Source organism: Orcinus orca, chromosome 15, assembly GCF_937001465.1.
Source record: "Orcinus orca chromosome 15, mOrcOrc1.1, whole genome shotgun sequence".
Taxonomy (NCBI): Eukaryota; Metazoa; Chordata; class Mammalia; order Artiodactyla; family Delphinidae; genus Orcinus; species Orcinus orca.
The window spans coordinates 82,083,465-82,107,439 of NC_064573.1; the positions used below are offsets into that span (position 1 = coordinate 82,083,465).

At 47.2% G+C, this 23,975-nt stretch overlaps 1 protein-coding gene across 4 annotated transcripts in view; it reads left to right on the plus strand.

The window, feature by feature from the left end:
* Window positions 1-486: 486 nt before the first annotated feature.
* The window catches only part of MLXIP (MLX interacting protein), a 60,310-nt gene continuing 36,821 nt past the window's right edge, over window positions 487-23,975 (plus strand). For all 4 annotated transcript variants that reach the window (XR_004486984.2, XM_033440883.2, XM_004276698.4 and 1 more), the window contains exon 1: window positions 487-1,022. Coding sequence is in view for 3 of the 4 variants with exons in the window: in XM_033440883.2 (XP_033296774.1) it covers window positions 610-1,022 (413 nt within the window). In the remaining variant the exon portion in view is untranslated. The remainder of the gene's footprint in view (window positions 1,023-23,975) is intronic.

Sequence of the window (23,975 nt, forward strand, 5' to 3'; positions counted from 1 at the left end):
TTGGTATTCAGCGACTCAGTTTTATCAGTAAAATGGGGACAAAACCCACAGCGCCCAGCAACATCTGTGAAGAGCCACAGTTCCGGGCCCTGCAGGGCCTGGGAGACGGAAGGAGCGCCACCCCCACCCACCACGTGGAGCGCCCGCCCGGCCTGCGGCGAGGCAGCAGAACGATTCCCCGGAGCGTGGGGCGGGATCGGCACGGCCCGCTCGGCCAACGCCTCTCCTAGGCCAAGACACTGGAGAGTGGCACCGCCCGGTTACCAAGTCCCGCAGCACCCCGGAGGGAAGGGGGTGGCGAGGGGCGGGGCCTGGAGGCGTGGCCTCCGCCTACCCCTGCCCCCCGTTTTTGTCCGCCCAGACACGGAAAGGTTCCCCTGCGCCTTTAAGAGGCCGAAGCGGGCGCCCGATTGGCCGAGACGCGCCGGTGACGTCACGCCGGGGCCGGCGCCGAGGCGGCCCTGACGGCCCGTGCCCTCCCCCTCCCGCCCCGCCGCGCGCTCGCGGACAGTCGGCGCGCGGGCCGGGCCGGGCCGGGCCGGCGCCCCGTCACGTTTCCTCGCCCGCGTCGCCCCGGGCTCCGGGGGATGCCCCCGGCCGGGCCCCCCCATGGCCGCCGACGTCTTCATGTGCTCCCCGCGCCGGCCCCGCAGCCGGGGCCGCGCGGTGCTGCTCAAGCCCCAGGTGCCCGAGGACGACGACGACTCGGACACGGATGAGCCGTCTCCGCCGCCCGCCTCCGGCGCGGCCACCCCGGCCCGGGGCCACGCGAGCGCCGCGCCACTGCCGCCCAAGGCCGGGTCGGGCAGCGAAGAGCCTCCGCGCCGCCAGCAGATCATCCACAGCGGCCACTTCATGGTGTCGTCGCCGCACCGCGAGCACCCGCCCAAGAAGGGCTACGATTTCGACACGGTCAACAAGCAGACGTGCCAGACCTACAGCTTCGGCAAGACCAGCTCCTGCCACCTGTCCATCGACGCCTCGCTCACCAAGCTCTTCGAGTGCATGACCCTGGCCTACAGGTAGGACCCGGCCGGCCCCACCTCTCGAGCGGAACTCCCTTTGACAAAACAAGCGTGGAGGGCTGGGCCGCCTGGGGATCTCTTGGCTTCAGGCATTCCCTTTGGGTCTTCCCTCTTCGGGAGGGTTTATGGGTCTGGGGTCCCTAGTGGAAGCGAGAGGGGCGGGCGTTCCTGGCCTCTTCCCTGTCAGCAGGGCTTGGGTTCTTCCGGCTTCACGTTCCCCATGCAGGCCCTCACCTCCAATTCCGAGGCCACCGATTTCGGGTAAGAAAAAGGTGTAAATACAGGCTGTACCTTGTGTTACCCGACTTTATCCACCCTTCCTCCAAAAGCTTTGTGTGTTTCCAGCAATTGCCAGTAGTGGTTAGGACCACCTGTCCAGGGTGGCTTAAAGTCGCTGGTTCCAGTATTTAATGGTTGAGTCAAATTTCTGAGCCTGTTTCCTCCGTTATAAAGAGGGGATGACAGTAGTGTCTGCCTCCATTGGCTGCTGTGGGGATGGAACAGCAGGTAAAGTGCTTATTCCAGTACCTGGCACATAATTAGTTGCTCCAGAAGAGTGTGAGCTCCTTTTCTTATTGCCCCAGCAGAGGGAGGCTGGATCCTCTCACATCCCCTTTATTGGGAAGCCCTCCCCCAACTTCGGAGGGGCCCTGGCTGCCTCCTAGGAAGACTTGGAGCCACAGCTCTTGGAGGTGCAGGCTGTCCTGGCAAGTTGGAGGGTTCTTTGGCTGGCTCTGAAACGTTATATGGAGATGTCAGTGTTTAGGGCAGGCATCCCAGGCACCATCCTGACCTGTGGCTCCGGCTCTAGGCGGAGATCCCTTTTTTCTAAGTCACAGAAATGCGTGGTCCTCATGGGTTAACGTGGCCTTCCACTCTCCCTTTCTCGGTGTGTTTCTTAGGTATTTGCTTCCGATAATTTCTGCCTCAGCAACAGAACTTCTGTGGACTAGCTGCAGTACAGAGCAGCCCAGCCCTGCCCAAAGCTCTTGATAGGATCTCCGCAGAGTGGAGGTTACTGCAGTAGTAACTGGACTGGCTGGGGTTGTCTCAGGTCTAGTCTGCAGGCAGCGCAGGGAAAGTTTCCTTGGAGACTCCAGAAGCAGTGTAAAGAAGAGTAGGAACGTTACCCTCACCCTCCCCCCTATTTTTGGAGAGTAGGGAACCCCAAATATAACCAAGGTACACATTTACCTGAAGTTGAAACACTAGATATACATGGCTCTGGGTGGCATTTTCCCCTCTGGAATAAATGATTAGTCAACTTGTTCCTTTGTTATGTTCCTGAAACGCACCCCACTCTTCCCGCCCCCATTTCCTCTGTTGAAGGCTTCCCTGATGGTTTGTTTGCCACATGGCTGCATTACATTACCCAGAGCTCTCCTCCAACCCCCCTTGCGTGGCACATTGGTTAGGCTCTGCTCTGATTCTCTGGTCTTGCCAGTTTGAGCTGGCACTGAGCCTGTGAAGATGTTCTGTTTTTTTTTTTTTTAAAAAAAAAACCAAACGGCATTGAGATTGCAGCCCTCTGCCCTCGTTTAGCCCTGCTTACCCAGTCTCAAATTTTGAGCACTTCATTGGAATCAAACGCAACTAGATTGTAGCATATGCTACAGTGTGAGAGAGCCCTTTCAAACAAAATTGGAGGTGAAAGACAGGAATGTGCTTTATTAAGCGAACTTAATCCTCTTCTTTATTTTAATATAAACTTCTCCGCGTACAAAGAGAGAATGGTTGCTTGCGTAGCAGGGGGCATGGGCTCGAAAGCACTCACCTAAGCTCTGCTAAAGGAAAAATAAACCACTCTCCCCGCTTTGCCCTCCGTTTGGATAACCTAAAGGCTTATTATTAAATAACACCAAAGAATTTTAGTAATGGTATTTTTTTTTCACTTCTTTCAAGAATATTTTGGCAGCTGTCCATTGCTCATTTAACTTTCTTGGTTGCAAAATGCACCCTTAGTTTGGTTTGAGGCTCACCTGGTTCTTCAAGACCGCCAGCCCCTTTGGCTCTCCTGCTTTGCTGTCATTCCCCATGTAGAGTCCTGCCACTGCAGCTCCCTGAGATGTGTCCACCTAGTAATTGCTCATGAAGATGCTCTTTGTGTCTCCGCCTGGGGCTCGTTTGGATGGCCCCAGAGTTTAGTTGGCAGTGTGGAACCCGGGTACAGATTGACAGAGGAGTGACTCGAAACCAGTTGTCTGGGCTGTAGCCTCTGGCCCAGAAAGCAGCATGAGAACAGATGTGAGTTTCTGACCTCAGCTGTCCTGCACGACCACTAGCTGGCTTTCAGAGAAGGGGGGTTGAGATATGGGGGGCAGGGAGGAGAGAAGAGTCAACCCCAGAGGTGGCCTGACTTCCCTTTCAGTGCGGTGTGAGCCTTCACCGCTGGTTTCCAGGTTTTCTGCTCCTGGGGCTGAGAGGAAGGCCAGCTGGGCCTCCTCTTCTGTCTGACTGTTTGTGGCCTAGGCTCTTTCTAACTTCAACTTCCTGTCTGTCCCCTGGCCTCTTCGTTCTAGCCGCCTAACTCTCCCTGGTACACTCTGTGCTTTTTTTTTTGGTTGGTTTCCTGTTAACTGCTGCCTCCCAGCTGTTTCCAGATGAGGCTCAACAGCTCTTTGGGGGAGGAACTAAGTGCAGGGGAAGTTGTGGTTGTTTTTTCCCCAGTCGTGTGAAGTGGCCTAGGGACTCTGAATATGATCTGTTCCTGAACATGCACTCCTGAAGGATCTTTGGCAAGACTGACTTCAGGTGGGGGAATAGGGTCTTTGAGGAGTTGGGACTAGGTTGTGAATGTGCCCCGTGGTCCACCTGGGCAAGTGACAGTGCGGATGGATTCCAGCTTCATGCAGCTGGCATCCCTGTCCTTCCCACACTGTGATGCTAAGAAGCCCTGTAGTGAAACATCTTGCCTTGGTCCCACAGTGTGTGTTCAATTACTGGGACGTTTGGGAGGGGAAGAAGTCGCCTCTCCCCAAGGCAGAGCTTAGAAGTTCATGGCTTACCTTCTCTAAGGCTTCCTGTCTGCCACTGTAAAATGGGGAGGATAAAGCTCCGCTGCAGGGTGGAAGTGAGGATTAACTGAGATAATGTCTGTGGATGTGTCTAGTACCTGACAAATAAGAGGCAAGAGGAGGTTTAATGGGCTGAATCCATTCTGCGTCCTCATTCAGCTGACATTTATTAGGAGCCCAAGTTTCTCATCTGTAAACTGAGGGAAGTAACGTATCTGACTGGGGTCTTTAGTGTGGCTTTCAAATGCCTGCCTGACAAATGCTAAATGGATGCATTCTTGGTTTGTCCATACTTTCTAAGGCCCCACAAAGGAGCTGTGCACTCTAGAACATAGTTCATGGTCCTTGCCCTCTTAACACTGTGAGGAATGTCACACATGTAAATCGCCCACGTGGATTCTGAACACATCTAGTAGATAGCTTTTTGTGGTTGGTTTTGGTTTCGCTTCTCTCTCTCTCTCTTTTTTTAAATGTACGTTATTTTTGGCTGCGTTGGGTCTTCGTTGCTGCGCACAGGCTTTCTCTAGTTGCGGCCAGAGGGGCCCACTCTTCATTGTGGTGCGCGGGCCTCTCATTGCGGTGGCCTCTCCTGCTGCGGAGCACGGGCTCTAGGCATGTGGACTTCAGTAGTTGTGGCGCGCGGGCTTCAGTAGTTGTGGCTCGCGGGCTCTAGAGTGTTGGCTCAGCAGTTGTGGCCCATGGGCTCTAGAGAGCAGGCTCAGTAGTTGTGGCTCACAGGCCCAGTTATTCTGCGGCATGTGGGATCCTCCCGGACCAGGGCTCGAACCCATGTCCCTTGCAATGTCAGGTGGACTCCCAACCACTGCACCACGAGGGAAGCCCATCGCTTCTCTTTTTATGTAACTCTTTGTTAGGGAGCCTTGGTGTGAATGTCTGGGGGGCGGGGGGAGAGACAGTCCTTTTATGTATTTAAAGATAAGCTGTAGCTTTCTGGACAGTGGATTTCTGCTCCAGTGGATATTTGAGGAGACCTTTTAATTTGGACCTGTAAGATAGCCTTGGGATACAAGTTTCTAGAATGTAACCCTGTATATGTATGTAAAGCAACCCTCTGTTCCTGATCCCCAAGTATTAAAGGTTTAGAGCATCTCGTCCTTCAAGTTTTAAGTTTTCCATAGAGGAACTTTCTAATCCTAGGTGCGATAACTAGCTGTAAGTGGGAACCATTTACACAAATGACTAAATTAGTTTTATTCTTCTGCAACCATGCTGAAGAGAAGCAGTTTCTCTTCTCTTGCGCTTTCTTTGGTCTTTAATCATAATATGGTGTCCATTAAAGGGCCGCACTGAGATGGGAGTGCGGGCTGCAGAGATGAGAAAAGGCCGTCTCTGTCCTCCAGGAACTCACAAACCTGGGGTGGGGGACAGATAAACAGACAGTTGTAAAACAGTTAGCAAGGGCTATGATAAACAACGTGAACCAGGTCCAACGGCAGCACCAAGCAGGGTGCCGAAGCCAGTGTGTGTGTGTGTGTGTGTGTGTGTGTGTGTGCGCGTGTGTGTGCGTTTGCATAATCGGGATCAGTGTGGACAGTTTCCCCTGACATTGGGGTTTCATACCTATCTCCCCTTCCCCGTGTTAACTGTCAAAAATCATGCAGGAAGCCCCAGAGTTCCTTTTGCCTATCTTCTCCTTGTTGGTAGTCCAGGACCAAATTTCCTTTTTCTGTAGAGGCTGAATGGCTGATTGCCGTCCTGATGGAAGGGCGAAGAAGGGTGATCAAATTGGGAAGAGCCCGGGGAAAGGGGTTGGAGGGGAGGGTGGAGGGAGTTCATCTGCTAGGGTGGGAGGAGGGAAGAAAATTCGCACCAGCTGAGCAACTACCGCCCTCCTGGGGTCTCTGCGTTGTCCTAAGTCACAATAACCCTCTCAGGCAGGTGATGATGGAATTCCTATTTTTAAAACTTACCAAAAAAAAAAAAAAAAGGAAAGAAAACCTGAGCACAGAAGTTAATTTGCCCTGTTGCTGGGAGGTGAGGCAGTTTGTCCAAGGCGGTGTCTCTGGGAGCTGAAAAGGAGTTGAAAAGTCACCTCCCTCATCTGCTCACAGAAGCCTGCAGTTCTGTAAGAGAGGAGGTGAAAGTGCCAGTTCCTCTAGGAATGTAAGGCGGGAGAAACCAAGATGGGGAAAACAAATGCCCTTAGGCAGCTCCATGCCCTTCCTCGGGCTGCCCTTCCCCACTGGTAAAATCCTGCCCTTCCTTCGAGACTGTGGCCCTGCCGGCTTTCTCGAAGGGAGTGAATGCCACAGTCCTCTGCAAATCTACAACCTTATTGGTTCTGTGTGGTATTCTTCCATAGACCTGACTTCCCAAGACTCCTGCTCTCTTCACCTTTGACTTTCCCACGGAGCCTAACAGTTGTCTGGCATGTACTGGGTGGCTAAGAACTATATATGGAATTGAAAAGGGAAGCTCAGGGGCCTAAGCGGCCAACATCAGAAACTTGCCTCTGGTGAACCTTGTTTATCTTCAGCTCTGCAAAGACAAATACACCCTCTGTGGAACGGTGCTTTAGGGGTGTTGGTGTGGAGTGGGACAACGAGGTGTTGTTTTGCTGGGTAGTGTTTGTGTTGTGACCCACACGGACTGGGGCTGTAGGCAGATGAGTGGCCCCTCAAGACGCCCACATCCTAATCCCCGGGGCCTGTGAATATGTTAGGTTACATGGCAAAGAGGAACTAGGGTTGCTGATCAGCTGCCTTCAAAGTGGGGAGATTATTTTGGATTATGTGGGTGGGCCCAGTGTAACCAATCACAAGCGTCCTTAAAAGTAGACGAGGAAAGCAGAAGAGAACCAGAGAGGGAGCAGCGGGAGAAGGACTTGGCCTGATGTTGCTGACTTGGAAGATGGAGGAAGGGGCCATGAGCTAAGGAATATGGGCAACCTTTAGAAGCTTGAAAAGGCAAGGAAACAGATTCTCCCCCGGAGTCCTCAGACGGGACCCAGCGCTGCCGACATCTTGATTTTAGCCCCAGAGACCCGTTTCAGACTTCTGACCTCCAGAACTGTAAGACAGTAAATTTGTGTTGTTCTAAGCCACTCATTTTGTGGTCATTTGTTACAGCAGCAATAGGAAACTAATACAGACTGGTCTCAAAGTTTCTTGAGATGATGTTTTTAAGCACATAACACAAGTATAAAAGTCTTTCTTAAGGCTTCTTCCCCCACAGGAGAGCATAGCAGCCCACCCTGCAGTTATGTCAAGCTGTGCTGACTGTATTAGGCACCACTTCAGGGGATCTAGTGATAGGAGGGCCCTCGATAGAAAAGAAAGTCTGTAAAGTGGTCTTATCATGGTTCCCTAGCACAGTTCCTAGAGTAGGGTATTGTAGAAAGTTAATAGTACTTATCTTTAAGGATTCTTATATGGCTGATGAAAAATTCAGAGTGTGAGCTCCTGTTCCCCAGAATTGAGTTACTTCTTGGGTATAAAATGTGCAGTTCAGACAGCAAATATCTTAGGTATTTTCTATCTTGCTGGAATTCTGTCTGTGGTTAGAATTCCAGGCCACAGGGCTTGAGTTTTAGGCAGAGCCCTTTTGGCCGCGTGGATCAGGGACCCTCTGGTGCTAGCGTGTGTGATGGGGGTTTAGTGCAGGGGTCAGGAAGGGTGCTGGTACTCCCGTGAGCCTCCAGGGTTACCAGGACTGCCGGGCTTCAGTGCACACTGGAGTTGGGTCCCAGGGCACTGTGGGCCCTCGGCAGGGGGAGCTTGCCCTTCCCTTAAGGTTCACCCCCATCAAGTGACTCAGCTCCTCTCTCAGGCTCTGCTTTTCTTTGGGATCTTCTGCTTCCAGCTGGCGCTCTCACCTGCTGTCCTGCTCTTCTCTGCTTCCAAGCTCTTGCTTCTGGGAGCTTCTGCGTCTGCCTGACTGGAGCTCGCCCGTGGCCTGTGTTTCGCACACAGACCTGCTTAAAGCTTCCCATTACTGTCAGTGCTCTTTGCCAATTGTCTAATTAAATTAGTCCATCGTCTCCAATTCAGGTACTTGAGAAGGAGACCAGCAGCGCCCTCCCTCTCTGAGCAGCACCTCAGGGACCCCAGAGCATGAGTCGAGCCATGGCCTTTGGACAGGATGCCCTTTCCTTCCAGAAGTATTAATCAGGCCTCTCTTGTGTGCCAGGCACTGTTCTAGCCCTTCAGGGTACAGTAGTAAACAGGACCGATTAGTCATCTGCTTTCATGGCATTTATATTCTTTTTTCCTTTCAGTTTTATTGAGATATAGGTGACATACAGCCCTGTACACATTTATGGTGTACGGCACAATGACCTGACTTACAGGTATTGTAAAATCATGGAGTTTGTTGTCAGTTGGGGGATTCAGTGTGCAAATCAGGTTTATATCGTTACTGCAATAAAGAACATAAAACACGCTGGGAGATGGAAAGTGATGGGGGTGGGCAGGGTGGGGGACACCGTATCTCCGCGGGTCGGAGAAGTGTTCTGACGAGGTGACATTTCAGGTTGAACTGAAACCTGAGTGGCGAGTGGGAACCAGACGTGGGTAGTCATTCCAGGCGGTGGAAGAGCCCGAGGCAGAGGCCCAAGGTGGAATGAATTTGGCACATTCCGGGGCTAGGAAGAAGGCCAGCGTGGCTAGAACATTGAGGGCAGGGTGAGTGGTAGGAGAAGAGGAGGGAAGGGGCCTTGGTGGGTGGTAAGAGGTCAGGATATTTGCTCATTGCTCTGGGGAGTTGGCTTGTTGAGGCTGCTCAGTGGGGATTAGGGGATGGAGGGCAAGGGGAGCGCACATGGGTCCCAGAGTGGGGGCAGCCTCGGAGGTGGTGAGAAGTGCGTGGATGCAGGGCGGCTTTGGGCTTGCCGGTGGATCGGACCTAGGGGATGTAAGGAAAGAATCAGCAGGGACCCTGAGGCTTTTGGCCTGAGCCGTGGGTGAAAAGAGGAAGCCATGTCAGCCGCGTGGCTGGTGTGAGTGGTGCTGAGGACCCTGCTGTGTTGCGCTGTTCACTAAACTTGGCCACGTGGGCCGTGGGCGGAGCAGCTCCCCGGGAAGGGGCTGCGAGGGGCTGTCAGCGTCGGGGGATACCGTGGTGTCCAGGGAGGTCCTCACTGTCTCCAGAGCAGTTCTCCACTTAGCCCCGACCAGTCTAGACCAGTCCAGGCGCCGGGCTTCTTTCTTCTGTCCCAGCTGCTCTGTCTTGCCTCCCTAACCCCTGTTGTGCCTCATGAGGGGCCGGTTGGCCGTGGGAGGTTTTGGCGTTTTGAGCTTGTATTTGGGATGGCAGGTTTTGTTGTTGTTGTTTTTTCCTGTGAAATGTATACTATCATATCCCGAATGATATTTTTTATTCACTTGGGTCTGGTTGTGGTAGAGGAGTACCGCCTGGTCTTGAATGCCCTACAAGGAAACTTCTCCAGATCTAGCATTCCTAATGTGTTTGGGGTCAAACTGCACCATCAGACAAACCTTCTAGGAGGAGGCAGTGTGGAAGAGGTTATTTGGTAGCTCCAGAAGGACGTACAAGATCTGGAAAAATAATTCCAGAAACTGAATTCCTTGTCAATAGCTTTTGAGTCTCAGAAGTGAACATAAAGAATCCGATTGAGGAACAGTGAAGAGTGAGGCCAGGGAGTAAAGAGCTCATAAAGGGACAGCAGGGAGAAGCAGGCTGCTGGTAGGAACAGCAGTGCAGAGGGGACCCCGTGGGGATTGTGTTAGCACAGTTACACTGTTGAGGAATATTCTGTGCATAGGAGGGTCTATTTTGAAAGCTAGTTACCACTTCTTCCCTCTGTGGCTTGTGGGCATAGGGAAGAAGGCAGCCTCTTTTGCTCTGTCACCATGGAACAAACAGTCATCAAAACAAAAAACAGCTTCTTATGTAGAAAGTAGGAGAATTAACCTAGTTTCTAGATATTTACCCAATATTCTGGCTTTTTAAAAAACAACCAAGGGCTTCCTTGGTAGCTCAGTGGTTAGGAATCCACCTACCAATGCAGGGGACATGGGTTCGAGCCCTGGTCTGGGAAGATGCCACATGCCGCGGAGCAACTAAGCCTGTGCGCCACAACTACTGAGCCTGCGCTCTAGAGCCCACGAGCCACAACTACTGAGCCCACGCACCACAACTACTGAAGCCAGTGCGCCTAGAGCCTGTGCTCCGCAACAAGAGAAGCCACCACAATGAGAAGCCCGTGCATAGCAACGAAGACCCAATGCAGCCAAAAATAAATAAATAAAATAAATAAATTTATTGAAAAACAAAACAACAACAAAAAACAACCTAAAGAACCCCTTCATATGCTCAGGTGGTAACTGACCCATTTGCAAATGGACTACCTCATCTTATGGGACCTGCCCAGATAGCTGGATACTATGCTTTCTAGAGGAAGTGAATTTATAAATTCCTCTTATTTATTAAAATGAAACACTTTCGGACTTCCCTGGTGGCGCAGTAGTTAAGAATCCGCCTGCCAGCGCAGGGGACACGGGTTCGAGCCCTGGTCCATGAAGATCCCACATGCCGCGGAGCCGCTAAGCCCGAGTGCCACAGCTACTGAGCCCAAGTGCCACAACTACTGAAGCCCACGTGCCGAGCCGGTGCTCTGCAACAAGAGAAGCCACCGCAATGAGAAACCTGCGCACCACAACGAAGAGTAGACCCCGCTCGCCACAACTAGAGGAAAGCCCGCACGCAGCAACAAAGTCCCAATACAGCCAAAAATAAATAAATAAATAAATAAATTTATAAAATGAAACACTTTCTGCGAATTCTTAAAACAGTATATGATTATATTAGCTTGCTGTTTTAAACAACTATTTTCCAGTTGAGTAGCGGGGTCTTTTACATTGCCTCCTTTGTTCTTTAAAATTATTAAACGGATCATTCTCTGCCTTGGAGCAAGACTCTTTCTTCCACTTGTACAGACAAGTTTTTGTTGTTGTTGTTGTTAACAGCTTTATCAAGATATATTCACGTACCATAAGATGCAGTCATTGTAAGTGTGCAGTTCATTGATTTATTTTTTTGTTGTGCGGTCATTATCACAATCCAGTTTTAGAATATTCCATCACCCCACTAACTTTTACGTTTAATCCCGGTTCCCACTTTAGCCCCAGACAACCATTAATCTGCTTTCTGTGTCTATAATCTGCTTGTCTGCCTTCTCTGGACATTTCATATAAATGGAATCATACTGTATGTGGTCTTTTGTGTCTGGCTTCTTTCACTTGGTGTAATGTGTGCAAGGTTCATCCCTGTTTATAACACATACCCATATTTTGTTCCTTTTTATTCCTGGACAGTATTCCATTGTGTCAATATACTACATTTTGTTTATCCATTCACTGACAGGCAAGTTTTTGAGGGAAGCCTAGTAGCTTCATTATTTGGATGTTGACTTTCCATTTCCTGTAGTAAAGGTCTCTTGCAGATTCAGCTAGGAACTTCCTTACAAGGTGAGAACAGGAAATGGCAGTGAATATGGTGGAAAGATGATGGATTCAACACCACTGGATAGTGGTGCCACTGGTTGGCAGCATATCCCTTAGCCTCACAAGTCTGGGTGTCTTTAACCGTAAAGAAAGAAAAAAAGTGAGAGGGGAAGGGAGGGGTTAGACTAGAATCATGGTTACCAGGCTTATTTTTCTTCCACGGACCTCATGTTTTTGAGAGATAAAGCCTTAGAAACAAATTGTACTCAACAATTAAAAGGAACAAACTACTGGTATATGCAGCAACACAGATGAATCTCAGAAACATTACGTCAAGTGACACAAGCCTTACCTAAAAGATTATATACTGATTCCATTTATATGAAGTTCTAGAATAGGCGAAGCTAATCTACGGTGAAAAGAAATCAGACCAGTCCCTGCCTGTGAGGGAGGTTGAAGAGGGAACTGGCTGGTGAGAAGCAGGGGAGAACCTTTTAGAATGATGGGCACATTTTATATCATGAAGGGGTTGTGTATACATTTGTCAGAACTCTCTGAGTGGTACACTCAAGATTTGTGCATTTTATTATGTGTAAATCTCACCCAAAACAAAAAGAACCATTGACAAATGTTGAACTCAGGGACGAAGTGTACTGATGTCAGCATCTTATCTTTGAAATGCTTTAAAATAGTGGCTCTCAAACTTTTTGGTCTCAGGACCTCTTTGTGCTCTTAAATATTGAGAACCCCAAAGAGCTTTTGTTTGTGGATTATATCGATGTTTACTATATTAGAAATGAAAATTGAGAAAAAGTAAAAATATTTGTTAAAGTACTTTAAAAAATAATAAACCCCATTTACCATGTTTACATAAATAACATATCTTTATATAGAACAACTATCTTCAAAAAAAATAATGAGAAGAATGACATTGTTTTACCCATTTGCAAATCTCTTAGTTAATGCTTAGTTCGAAGACAACGGGATCCTCATATCTGCTTTTGCATTCGTCTGCTGCAATATCGAATGTCTGGAAAACCTCACCATTCTTGAGAGAATAAGAGTGAAAAAGGAAAATAACCTCTTAGTATTATTTTGAAAATAGTTTTGATATCCTGGACCCAGAAGGGGTCTCAGGGGCCCTCAGGGGTCTCCAAATCACACTTTGAGAACCACTGCTTAAGCAAAATAAGATGGGTTGTTGGGTGGGTAGATGAATTTTGATAAAGTAAACACATCAAAGTGGTAATCGTAGCATTCAGGTGGTGGGTGCATGGGCGTTCACCATCTGATTCTTTCAATTTTTCTGTATGTTTGAAAATGTTCATAATGTTAGAAAAATGAGAAAATCACATTTAAACAGTGGCCACCTGGCTTTATCATGGACAAATAAATATGTTTGAAAATATTGAAAACAACTTTTGGAATGAAGTACTGACACATGCTACAACATGGATGAACCTTGGAAACATTTTGCTGAATGAAAGAAACTAGTCACAATGGACCACGTGCTGTGATTCCATTTGTATGAAATGTCCAGATTAGGCAAACCCATAAAGCAGAAAGTGGAGCAGTGGTTGCTGTGGGAGGGAAGGGTGGATGGTCACTGCTAATGGGTATGGGTTTTTTTTTTTAATTAATTAATTAATTTATTTTTGGCTGTGTTTGTTGGACCTTCGTTGCTGTGTGCGGGCTTTCTCTAGTTGTGGTGAGTGAGGGCTACTCTTCGTTGCTGTGCCCGGGCTTCTCATTGCACTGGCTTCTCTTGTTGCGGAGCACGGGCTCTAGGCGCACGGGCTTCAGTAGTTGTGCACACGGGTTTAGTTGCTCCGCGGCATGTGGGATCTTCCCGGACCAGGGCTCGAACCCATGTCCCCTGCATTGGCAGGCGGATTCTTAACCACTGCGTCACCAGGGAAGCCCAAGTATGGGGTATTTTGAAGGAGTGATGAAAATGTTCTAAAATTAGGGAACGGTGATGGTTACACAACATTGTGAATATACTAGAAACCAGTGAACACTTTTAAAAGGTGAATTTCTTTTAAAATGGTGTGTAAATTATGTCTTTTAAAATGGTGTGTAAATTACGTCTCAGTAAAGCTGTTACTTAAAAAAAAATCCAAACAGTTTAGGTTTTCAGCATTATCTTCAGGGAGGCTTACTTGGGAAGCACTGGATGATATGATCTTGAAGATCCTAAATATGTCAGTGTCTAGAAATTCCAAGACTCTCTATCTTCCATCTCTTCTGTGTACACTAAATGAGAGACTGGTTGGGAAGGTGACCTGTCCTGGGCATTTCCCCTAGATTAAAATCGACTCAGGAATTCGGCTCTCCAAGTTACCTCATAGCTTGGCAAATCACCCTAAGGTTATCCTGATAAGACCTTTTTTCTTTTAACATTGTCTGGGTCAGGGGTCACAAAGTCAAATGCCCACAAGGACCAGGAAATAAAGTGGTCATCGGTAAGGCAGAGAGGACATTTGCTGTCTTTTATTTTCTGGCTCTTGATATCGTCATGGTTACAGAGAAACATTTCTTTATTATGAAAATCATGCAAGCATAAACTGCAGTTGACTGGGCCTCCCTGATGGAAGGGCAACAGGGAGTGGAGGGGTCTGTCGTGAACTGGAGGGTACGTGCCTGGTCTAAAGGGGGCAGCCATCACTCAGCTCCAGGCGACTTTTGCTATTTGGGAATGTGAGCTCAGTGTTACATGGTCTGGCATATTTGAAAATTGGAAGAAATCTGAATTTGTATGTGAACTCTACATTTCAGTTTCTACCTAATGTCTGAGTTCAGGTATTAGGAATTCTGGGGAAATGAGTTTAATCTCGGTTGCATCTAGTTTAGAAGTGAGTCTTGGCCTAAGAGATGAAGGGGTGTGTGGTGCTGTTTGCCGCAGGTCAGCCCTGGCACGAGGAAAGTCCTGTTAGGTGTTCTTACTCTTAGGGTCCCTTCATGCTGTGTTGAAGTTGATGCGATCACAGGACCATCATCTTCTGAATACAAAACCTAAGACTCTCCTCCTGGTAAACGTGCTCCTGGTCGACAGTTACTCTGAGTTATGAGGAACTAGGGCGATTATTTTAAATAATCCTGACTTGGAGGTGGAGGGTTGACTCTCCATTTTGTGAAGTTATTGGACGGTAGGTTACTCATAGCTTTACATTCCATTTCTGACTGTTACCCCTTAACTTCACCACCGTACCTGCCTGGGGTGGGGCTGTTTTCATAGGGTGATTCTGGGGTGGAGGAAAGGGATAATCACTTGACTTAACTCCAGACAGTTGGTTTGGTTGTAGTTGAAACAAAATTATAACTTGAAGTTAGCCTGAGGAGGCCTCTCACTTGGCTCTTGTTTAAAGTTTCTAACCTACGCTTTTGATGTTGCGTTTCATGCCTCTGGCTTTGCTTCCCCAGTTAAGTGTGTATGTGCGTGTGTGCACTTTGTGTGCTTCCCCAGTTAAGTGTGTATGTGAGCGTGTGCACTTGTGTGTGCTTTCCCAGTTAGGTGTGTGTGTGTGCGTGTGCACTTGTGTGTGTGCGTGCGTGCGTGTGTGTGTACGTGTACTTCAGGTGGTTAAGAAAGGAATGGACATGCTTGCTTTGAACTCTTCCCCCAACACACACTCACACACCTTCCCATGCAGCCACCCTGCACACGTTCTGAGCCTTTCCAGCTCTTGGATTTTCCGTCTATATTTGATCTGATCTATAAAGGTGTTGGCAAATAGCTTTATGGTTCTTAAAGGCCATGACTTTGCTTCTAAGCCAGATTGAAATAGAATTTGTACTTCTCAGGGGTGCAGTTAAGCACGCTCACTGAGAAATTGGGGAAGTAATCTTCAAAGCTTATTTAGCACCTTACTTTTTGGAATTTGACTGTATTTCTGGGTCTCCTTCCAGGGGAAGAAAAAAAAAAATCCCAACACCCACAGATAACTATTGTCAATTCCCTGGTGTTTATCCTTCCAGACCTTGTGGGGTTTTTGGTTTTTTGGCAGGGTAAGTGTATTTTGTTTTTCTGTTTAACAGACTGTGAACACCTTTCCAAGTCCCCAAATACTCATCTGCAGTATTTTTTAGTGGCTGAATAGTATTTCATTGTCCACACAGTGAAATGTACTGTTATTTATTGGAACCCTCTCGGGTGGTCATTGAGAACATTTCATGATATTTTTGTGTTTCTGAGCCCCTGTTCTATTTACCTTATCATATCCCTACTTTCTCTGAAAATGTCCCTCTGCCTCTTCTTCCTGACAGAAAGAACCATTTCCCTGAGAACCTTTGGAAAAAAGGCACCTGGCCTGGCCTGTCCCACCCTCCTGCCCGCATGGATAAGGTGTGTGTGGAGGTGGTGGTGACAGGTATGCAGCTCAGCAGCAGCCTTTGTCTGTGCCTCAGGCTGCAGAGAGAAAGGCTGGCTGCATTCTCAGCCTGCAGAAGGGCAGGGGATGCGGCGGAAGGCGTCTGACGCACCCCTCAGCAGCATGCCTGGACCGGGCTGAGCTTGCATGTTCACGCCCCGAGGCCAGGGCTCCCTCCCTCACGCCAGCAGGTGGATGCCAACGCTTGGCTTTTTGTGTTTCCAGAGGCAGGGAGAGCGTTGAGCTTCACGAAAGGTAGTGATTCCAGCTGTGAGTCTGCCCAGCTGTGGCGAGCTCACCTGAGATGGGGAGTCGAGGATGCGTGTTCCTGCGAGTCACAAACCAGACGCTGGTGTGACTTGGTATATGGAAGGGAAAGCTGACTCAACTCTCTGGAAAACAATTTAAATACTGTCTGTCGCATCGAGTCCAGAGATGCTGATTTCTGGCTTTTCGGCAGCCTTACTTGTCAGCGTGATCACTGGTGGGGCTTCTGTGGTTCCGTCTATCCGACCACCCACACTGGTGACAGAGTGGTGGCAGAGGGGCCGAGCCAAGACAGGAGGCCTTCGGTGACGTTTTAAACGCTGGATCAGGTCATTATGCCTCCCTCGGCCCAGTGGCAAGGTTAGGCTGCCCCTGTGGCGTCCGGGTCCGCTGGCTACATCCTGGCCCAGAGCCCCTTGCTGTGGCCTCCACCTCCTACCCCAGCAGAGCCTGGCCCCAGCCTCCTAGCGCTCTCCCAGGCTGGTTCCCTATTTATTGGACCAGTCTCTATTTCCTTCTGGCTTTGAAATTCATGATTTTTTTTCCCCCACGAGAAACCTTGGCAGAAGACTTTGTTCCATGGGAAAAAAGCCTTCTCAGAAAAGCAAGGAACCCACTTATGAGCTCAGCCCCTGGCTTGTCCTTGGTGATGTCCTTGCACAGTACCTGAGAGCCAGCAGGCAGGTGGTGCTGGGGAAACTTACCCGTGGTGGGCACGGCCTCCTGCAGATGCTTCTCTGGTAGAGCAGCCTACCGGAGGACCTGCTGATCACAGTTGAGCTGGCTCAGCCTGTATGTAGACAGCTGCTTTTTGCCCCATTACTTTGTTTGCTTATCTCTGTTTTTATGCCGATTGCTGGCTCCTTGGAGTGATGGGTGTGTTTGTGGTAGGGTGTGAGGTGATTACCACTGATTGGTAAAGTATGGATGAAGTGAGCAGGGAAGGGTGTGGTATGAGAAATACTGTAATCTTCTGGTCCCTCTCATCCCTCAGTTCTTCCCTGCAGAGAAAATTTCTTCTGCTTCCTATCCTAGAGGGTAACAGCTTTCAGGCTCCTGTGAAGCTGGGAGCAGCCACCTCGGCTCAGTAGCTCCAATTGAGGTCTTGGGTGTGCTGCCGTCCCTGATCAACTGGAACAGTGACCCAGCAGCACTGTAGAAAAACTTGACATTTCAGCCCTGTGTTCTTTGTTGTCTGGGATTGCTGGAAATGCTTCAGTATGTGAGACTCAAATATGTCCCTGGAGTAGGAGCTCCACGGCTGCACAGCAGTCAGCTCCGGTGACGTGTCCTCACTGAATGGCAGCTGGCCTGCCCGTGTTGAGTCACATGCATTGGCCGCTGTTGATAAGTTGATGTGTGTAACTTTTTTCCCTCTTTTTAGCATGGTGTCTCAAAGTCAGGGGTAGAAGTGAGGAGAGGAGTGCAGGATTTGGTGGGCTGTTGCAGTCTTCTGACAAAACCATCATTGTTTGGAATGAAGTACCAGTTGGTTCGGTTTGAATGGCTCCATCGCTTCAGTGCTCTGAAACGGCTGTTATTCTTCCACCTCAGCAGCGTTCCTGGGGGGAGGTGGAAGGAGGACTGCCCGATCCAGAGGGGAGAAACTGCTCTCCTTTGCCCTCTCTGCTCAGCAGCAGATCAGTTAACCATCCAGAGCAGACAGTCTTCTCCTGGTCAGCGGACATCCCAGGCCACTCCTGGACCCCAGCTGGGTCACAGCCATCGTGGCCTCTTGGAGGAGTGGAGCTTTTAGGAATCAGGCTGCCTGCTCATGGCCTCAACCTCCCTTGGCGCTCACCTGTCCCGGCCAGGCTCCCTGCCTGCTGCGCTGCTGCCCAGCTGACCTCCCTGCCGACCTGTTAGCCTGCCGTCTGTCCCTGTCATGTATGATAGCTCAAGCTGCGGAGTTAATCCAAAGAGCGAATCATTCCTCTGGCTGGACTCCCAGACACAGTCGCTTGAGCCTGGGACAGACACTCAGTGTTTTGGTTCTTTCTGATGCTGATTAGGTTGCGTTGTCTTACCTCTGCCCCTCGTTCAGTTTCGTGTTTGTGTGGTCAGATTAGTCAGATCCAGCTGTGTTTGTGGAAATCCCAGCCTCTCGGGTGAGGACAACAGGAACTTGCATTGCAGTGGAGGAGCTCACATAGGAAAGATTGAGCCTCCTCCATTTGCTTCCAGAGTCAGGAACTTCATTTTCCTGCATCTGAATTGATAGCTCTCCAAATGCAGTGTGGTCGCAATATGACATTTGAAGAACTTAGGAGAAATGCAGAGTATGAGAAACCATTTTTTTAATGACCCTGGCCCCAGACTGGCAAGTTAAAGTGATTTTTCTCAGAGACGGAGATGCAAAGGCAAGGAGATTCTACGAGGAGGACAGAGCCAGACGGACGGGAGGGGGTGATGTAAAATGACCTTGTCCACAGCGTTAGTTCTTCCTCAGAGATTGGAAACCACCTACATGGTGTACTTTGGGGAGCACAGAAGAATCTGTCAGTGGAGCTAAATTACTTCTTTAGTTCAGTCCTTTGAGTTTTGTAGTATTAAAGTTGGGTGGATAGCTATTAAAATATGTTTGCAAAAATGACTCATTTATTTGCCCTTCTCTTAAGGACTAGAGCTTCCTTTGATAGAAGCCAGTTTTCCAGATCACTGTTGTTTATTTCATTAATCATCTCTTTTATAAAATTAACCATTCTTAATGGGAAATGGAAATCCCTCTCAAATACGTAATAATCTTCACTGCTTTCTTGAACATACTGAGTCTAATATAACATTTGATTATTTAGAAATCTATTTCTGAATGTTACTTATTGTAGTATTAGTACCATAGTGACTTCTTGATGAAGTTGCACTGATCAGGTATGTTTACTTCTCTACTCAACCATCACAGCCTCTCTTGTGAGTTGAGTTTTCAAATCTTTAATGATCGTCTCCTCCAGGCTGTTGGCTGCCACTTGTTCTGCAGTGAGTTTGCCATTTACTCTCCCTTTTTGTCTCGTGCCTCTCATTTTCTATTGGTTTGCATAACTTGTTAAATTGAGTGTAAAATGAAAGTAATTAACTTAGTGAGAGTTTAGAGACTCTCTGAGTCAATTGCACAGACCTTTACTATCTATCTTGAATTATTTTTACTTACTTTGGTATAACTAAATTAAGCTCCAGATAGTTGCGAGATAATGCTATACATATAAACTTCTTTTACAGTGTAATTTTAAGCCATTATTATCCAGTTACATCACTGAAATTTGTTGACCAGGCTAACTTGTTTGTATGAAAGAAATTATCTGCAAATCTTAAGAATATTAAGCTTTTAAGAAAATTACAGTTTATTCTTATTTCTGAAATGTTAACTCCAAATCACAATGGTAAACTATGTCCCCTGGCTAATTAAATATTACTTTCTATTACTTATCAGAAGGAAAATCACTTTTTCCCCTTTTCAAAATGGAAATAGTTTTATGGAGGGTCCTCTCCAGCTCTTCTCCTTATTATATAGAAATGCATACTCATTGTCAGACGGAGAATTCAGACATTTCAGAAAGATAGAAAGAAAAGAGCAGCATCCTCTGAAACGTTCTTCTTGGATTTATTTACTTTATTTTGTCACTGTGCCCTTTTTACTTTTTTCTGTGCCTGTATAGGTAAAAATAGACCTGTACCATCATTTTCAGTTGTTTTTTGAAGAGCAAAAGTTTTTAATTTTGATGAAGTCCAATGCATGTTTTTTTAAATGGTTCATGCTTTTTGTGTCCTATTTAATAAATCTTGCCAAACGCAGGGCCTCTAAGATTTTTTCCTATGTTTTCTTCAAGAAGTTTTATGGTTTTAGCTCTTACATTTAGGACTATGCTCCATTTTGAGTTAATTTTTGAATATGGTGTGAGGTAAGGGTTGAGATTCAGTTTAAGAAGTACTTTGATGAATGTTCTTGTTTATAGCTTTTCTCATTCTACTTCTTTAACTATTTTCTTAAGATAAAGTCTTAAAAGTAAAACTGTAAGATCAAAGAGCATTCACACTGAAATCTTTGATATATGTTGCCAGACTGGTTTTCAGAAGTTGTACCAATTGGAAAAGAAAACCTCCAGAATGGGAGAAAGTATTTGCAAATCATACATCTAATAAGGGATGTGTATCTAGAGTATATAAAGAACGCTACAGGACTTCCCTGGTGTCGCAGTGGTTGAGAGTCTGCCTGCTGATGCAGGGGACACGGGTTCGTGCCCCGGTCCGGGAAGAACCCACATGCCGCGGAGCGGCTGGGCCTGTGAGACATGGCCGCTGGGCCTGCGCGTCTGGAGACTGTGCTCCGCAACGGGAGAGGCCACACAGTGAGAGGCCCACGTACCGCAAAAAAAAAAAAAAAAGAACGCTACAACTCATAAATAAAAAGACAAAACAGCCCAATTAAAAGCAGGAAAAGAACTTGAATAGATATTTCTCCAAAGGTATACAGAGGACCAAAAAACACATGAAAAGATGTTCAACACTGTTAATCATCAGAGAACCCTGGCGGTCCAGTGGTTAAGACTTCGCCTTCCAATGCAGGGAATGCAGGTTCAATCCCTGGTCGGGGAGCTAGGATCCCATATGCCTTGCGGCCCAAACACCAAAACATAAAGCAGAAACAGTATTGTAACAAATTCAATAAAGACTTTAAAAAATGGTCCACATCAAAAAAAATCTTTACAAAAAAACCTCCCCACACACACACTGAGATACTGCTTTACACCCACTAGGTTGTGATAAATGTTGGCAAGGGTGTGGAGAGATTGGAATCTTTCTACACTGCTGGTGGAAATGTAAAATAGTGCAGCCTCTGTGGAAAACAGCCTAGTAGTTCCTAAAGAATTGAACATAGGGACTTCCCTGGCGGTCCAGTGGTTAGGACTTCACGCTTCCACTGCAGGGGGTGTGGGTTCAGTCCCTGGTTGGGGAACTAAGATCCCACATGCCCTGTGGCCAAAAATTTAAAAAAAAATTGAACATAGAGGTGCCATTTGCCCCAGCAGTTTCACTCCTAGGTATGTACCTGAGAGAAATGACAGCATATGTCCATGTAAAAACTTGTACACCAATGTTCTTAGTAGCATTATTCGTCGTAACCGAAAGGTGGAAACAGTTAAAATGCCCACCAGCTAATGAATAAATCAACAGAATGTGATATATCCATACAATGGAATATTAGCCATGAAATGGAATGAAGCACTTGCTCTAACATGGATGAACCTTGAAAACATGCTAAGTGGAAGAAGCCAGTCACAAAAAACCACACATTATATGATTCCAGTTATATGAACTGTGCAGAATGGGCACATATAGAGAAACAGGAAGTGGGGGACTTCCCTGGCAGTCCAGTGGTAAAGAATCCACCTTCCAACGCAGGGGATGCGGGTTCGATCCCTGGTTGGAGAACTAAGATCCCACATGCCGCGGGGCAGCTAAGCAACTACTCAGCTCGCGTGCCACAACTAGAGTCCGCGTGCGGCAAACTACAGACCCCATATGCCCTGGAGCCCTCACGCCACAACTAGAGAGAGAAAACCCACACGCCACAACTAGAGAGAAGCCTGCGCGCCGCAACGAAGACCCAATGCAGCCAAAAAGCTAAATAAAATAAGTAAATACTTAAAAAAAAAAAAAAAGCAAGTGGATTAGTAGTTGCTTAGGTTTGGGAGCTGATGACTAAGGGGTACAGCATATTTTTTTGAGGTGGTGAAGATGTTCTAAATTTGATTGTGGTGATAGTTGCACAACTCTGTGAGTACACTAAAAACCGTTGAATTGTATGCTTTAAATGAGTGAATTGTTTGTGAATTATGTCCCAATAAAGCTGTTACTCCCTAAAAAGAAAAGGTTTACCAACTAATATTCCCACTAGCAGTGTACAAGAGCCCATTCCCCCACATTCTCCCCAGCTCTGGGTTGTCATTGCTGTAATTTTAAATTTTAAATCAGCTCTATTGAGGTTTAATATGTAAACAATAAAATTCACCCTTTTAAATGCACTGTTATATAATTTTGACAAATGTATTCACATGTGTAATCACTGCAGTCCAGATACAGGACATTTCCATCACCCCAGAAGGTTCCCCCAGACCCTTTCCAGGTATTCCTCCCCATCTGTCTCTCACTATAGATTTGATTTGTCCTGTGTTTTGTGTAAATGGAATCATACAGTATATACACTTTTTGCCTGACTTCTTTTGTTCAGCATATTTTTAAGACTCATCTGTGATGCTACTTGTATCAGTATTATTGCATGGATTTGAATGTTTCTGTACCAGCCTTGGTGTGGACGTATATTTTTATTTCTCTTGGGTAAATGCTGGGTCATATGTAAGTGTATGTTTAACTTCATAAGAAACTGCCAAACTGTTTTCCAAAATGGCTGTACCTTGGGGCTTCCCTGGTGGTGCAGTGGTTAAGAATCCACCTGCCAATGCGGGGGACATGGGTTTGATCCCCGGTCTGGGAAGATCCCACATGCCACGGAGCAGCTAAGCCCGTGCGCCACAACTACTGAGCCTGCGCTCTAGAGCCCACGACTCACAACTACTGAAGCCCGGGCGCCTAGAGCCTGTGCTCTGCAACAAGAGAAGCTCCTGCTCACCGCAACTAGAGAAAGCCCACGTGCAGCAACAAAGACCCAATGCAGCCAAAAATAAATAAATTAATTAATTTTAAAAAATCCTTTTTCAAAATAGCTGTACCTTTACAAAAATTTTGTGTACCATTATTACTGTGCGTTCAAAACTCTGTTAATCTGATAGGCCAAATTATGGTACGCGGGCCTCTCACTGTTATGGCCTCTCCCGTTGCGGAGCACAGGCTCCAGACGCGCAGGCTCAGCGGCCACAGCTCACGGGCCCAGCCGCTCCGCGGCATGTGGGATCTTCGCGGACCGGGACACGAACCTGTGTCCCCTGCATCGGCAGGCGGACTCTCAACCACTGCGCCACCAGGGAAGCCCTTTCTCTGGTGTTTTAATTTGCGTTTCTTTGATCTCTAGTGTGTTTTTTGTTCCCTGAATTTGACCATTTATTTTATATTTGTGAATTTCCTTTTAGTTCTTCCAGTTTGCTCTTTCTTTTTTTAGTTGGGATGTGGGTCTTTCCTTTTCCATTTTTTTTCAACTTTTTATTAGAAAAAGATTGTAACAGAAAAGTTGAAATAAAGGCGCAGCCGTCACCTTTCTAACCACCACCTACGCAGCCCACATTTGCTAGCTTTTGCCGTACTTGCTCTATGTATACGTCTTCTTACTTTCAGATGGCTCAGGAGAAGAAGTTGGAGACATCATGACATTTTATTCCTCATTTCATAACCATTATGTCATTTCATGCCAAAAAATATTAATTTATATAACATGCAGTCTATATTAAAATTTCTCCAGTCAAAATGTCTTTTGTAACTGGTTTTTCTGAATCAGGATTCAGTCAAGGCTTATACTATGCATTTGGTTTTCATCTCTTTAGTCTCTTTTAACATAGAAAAATCATTCTACCTTTTCCCTGTTGGCATCGACTTTTGGAAGTGACCAGTCCAGTTGTCTTGAAAAACGTCCTACATTCCGTATTTGTTTTTTGTTTTGTTTGACGTGTTCCTCTGGGTCCTGTATTTCCTGTAAACCACATGGTAGGCCCCGAAGGCTTGATTACATTTAGGTTCAACATTTTTGATGAGTGTGCTTCACAGATAGTCACGTTGAAGGTACACAGTGTCAGGGTGTCCCACTATTAGTGATACCAAATCTGATCATTTGGTTGCAGGTAACTGCCAGATCTCTTCATTGTAAAGGTATGTTTTTCTCCATGCAATTACTAGGAATTTGGGGAGCTTAACTGATTGCGTAGAACTCCTTAT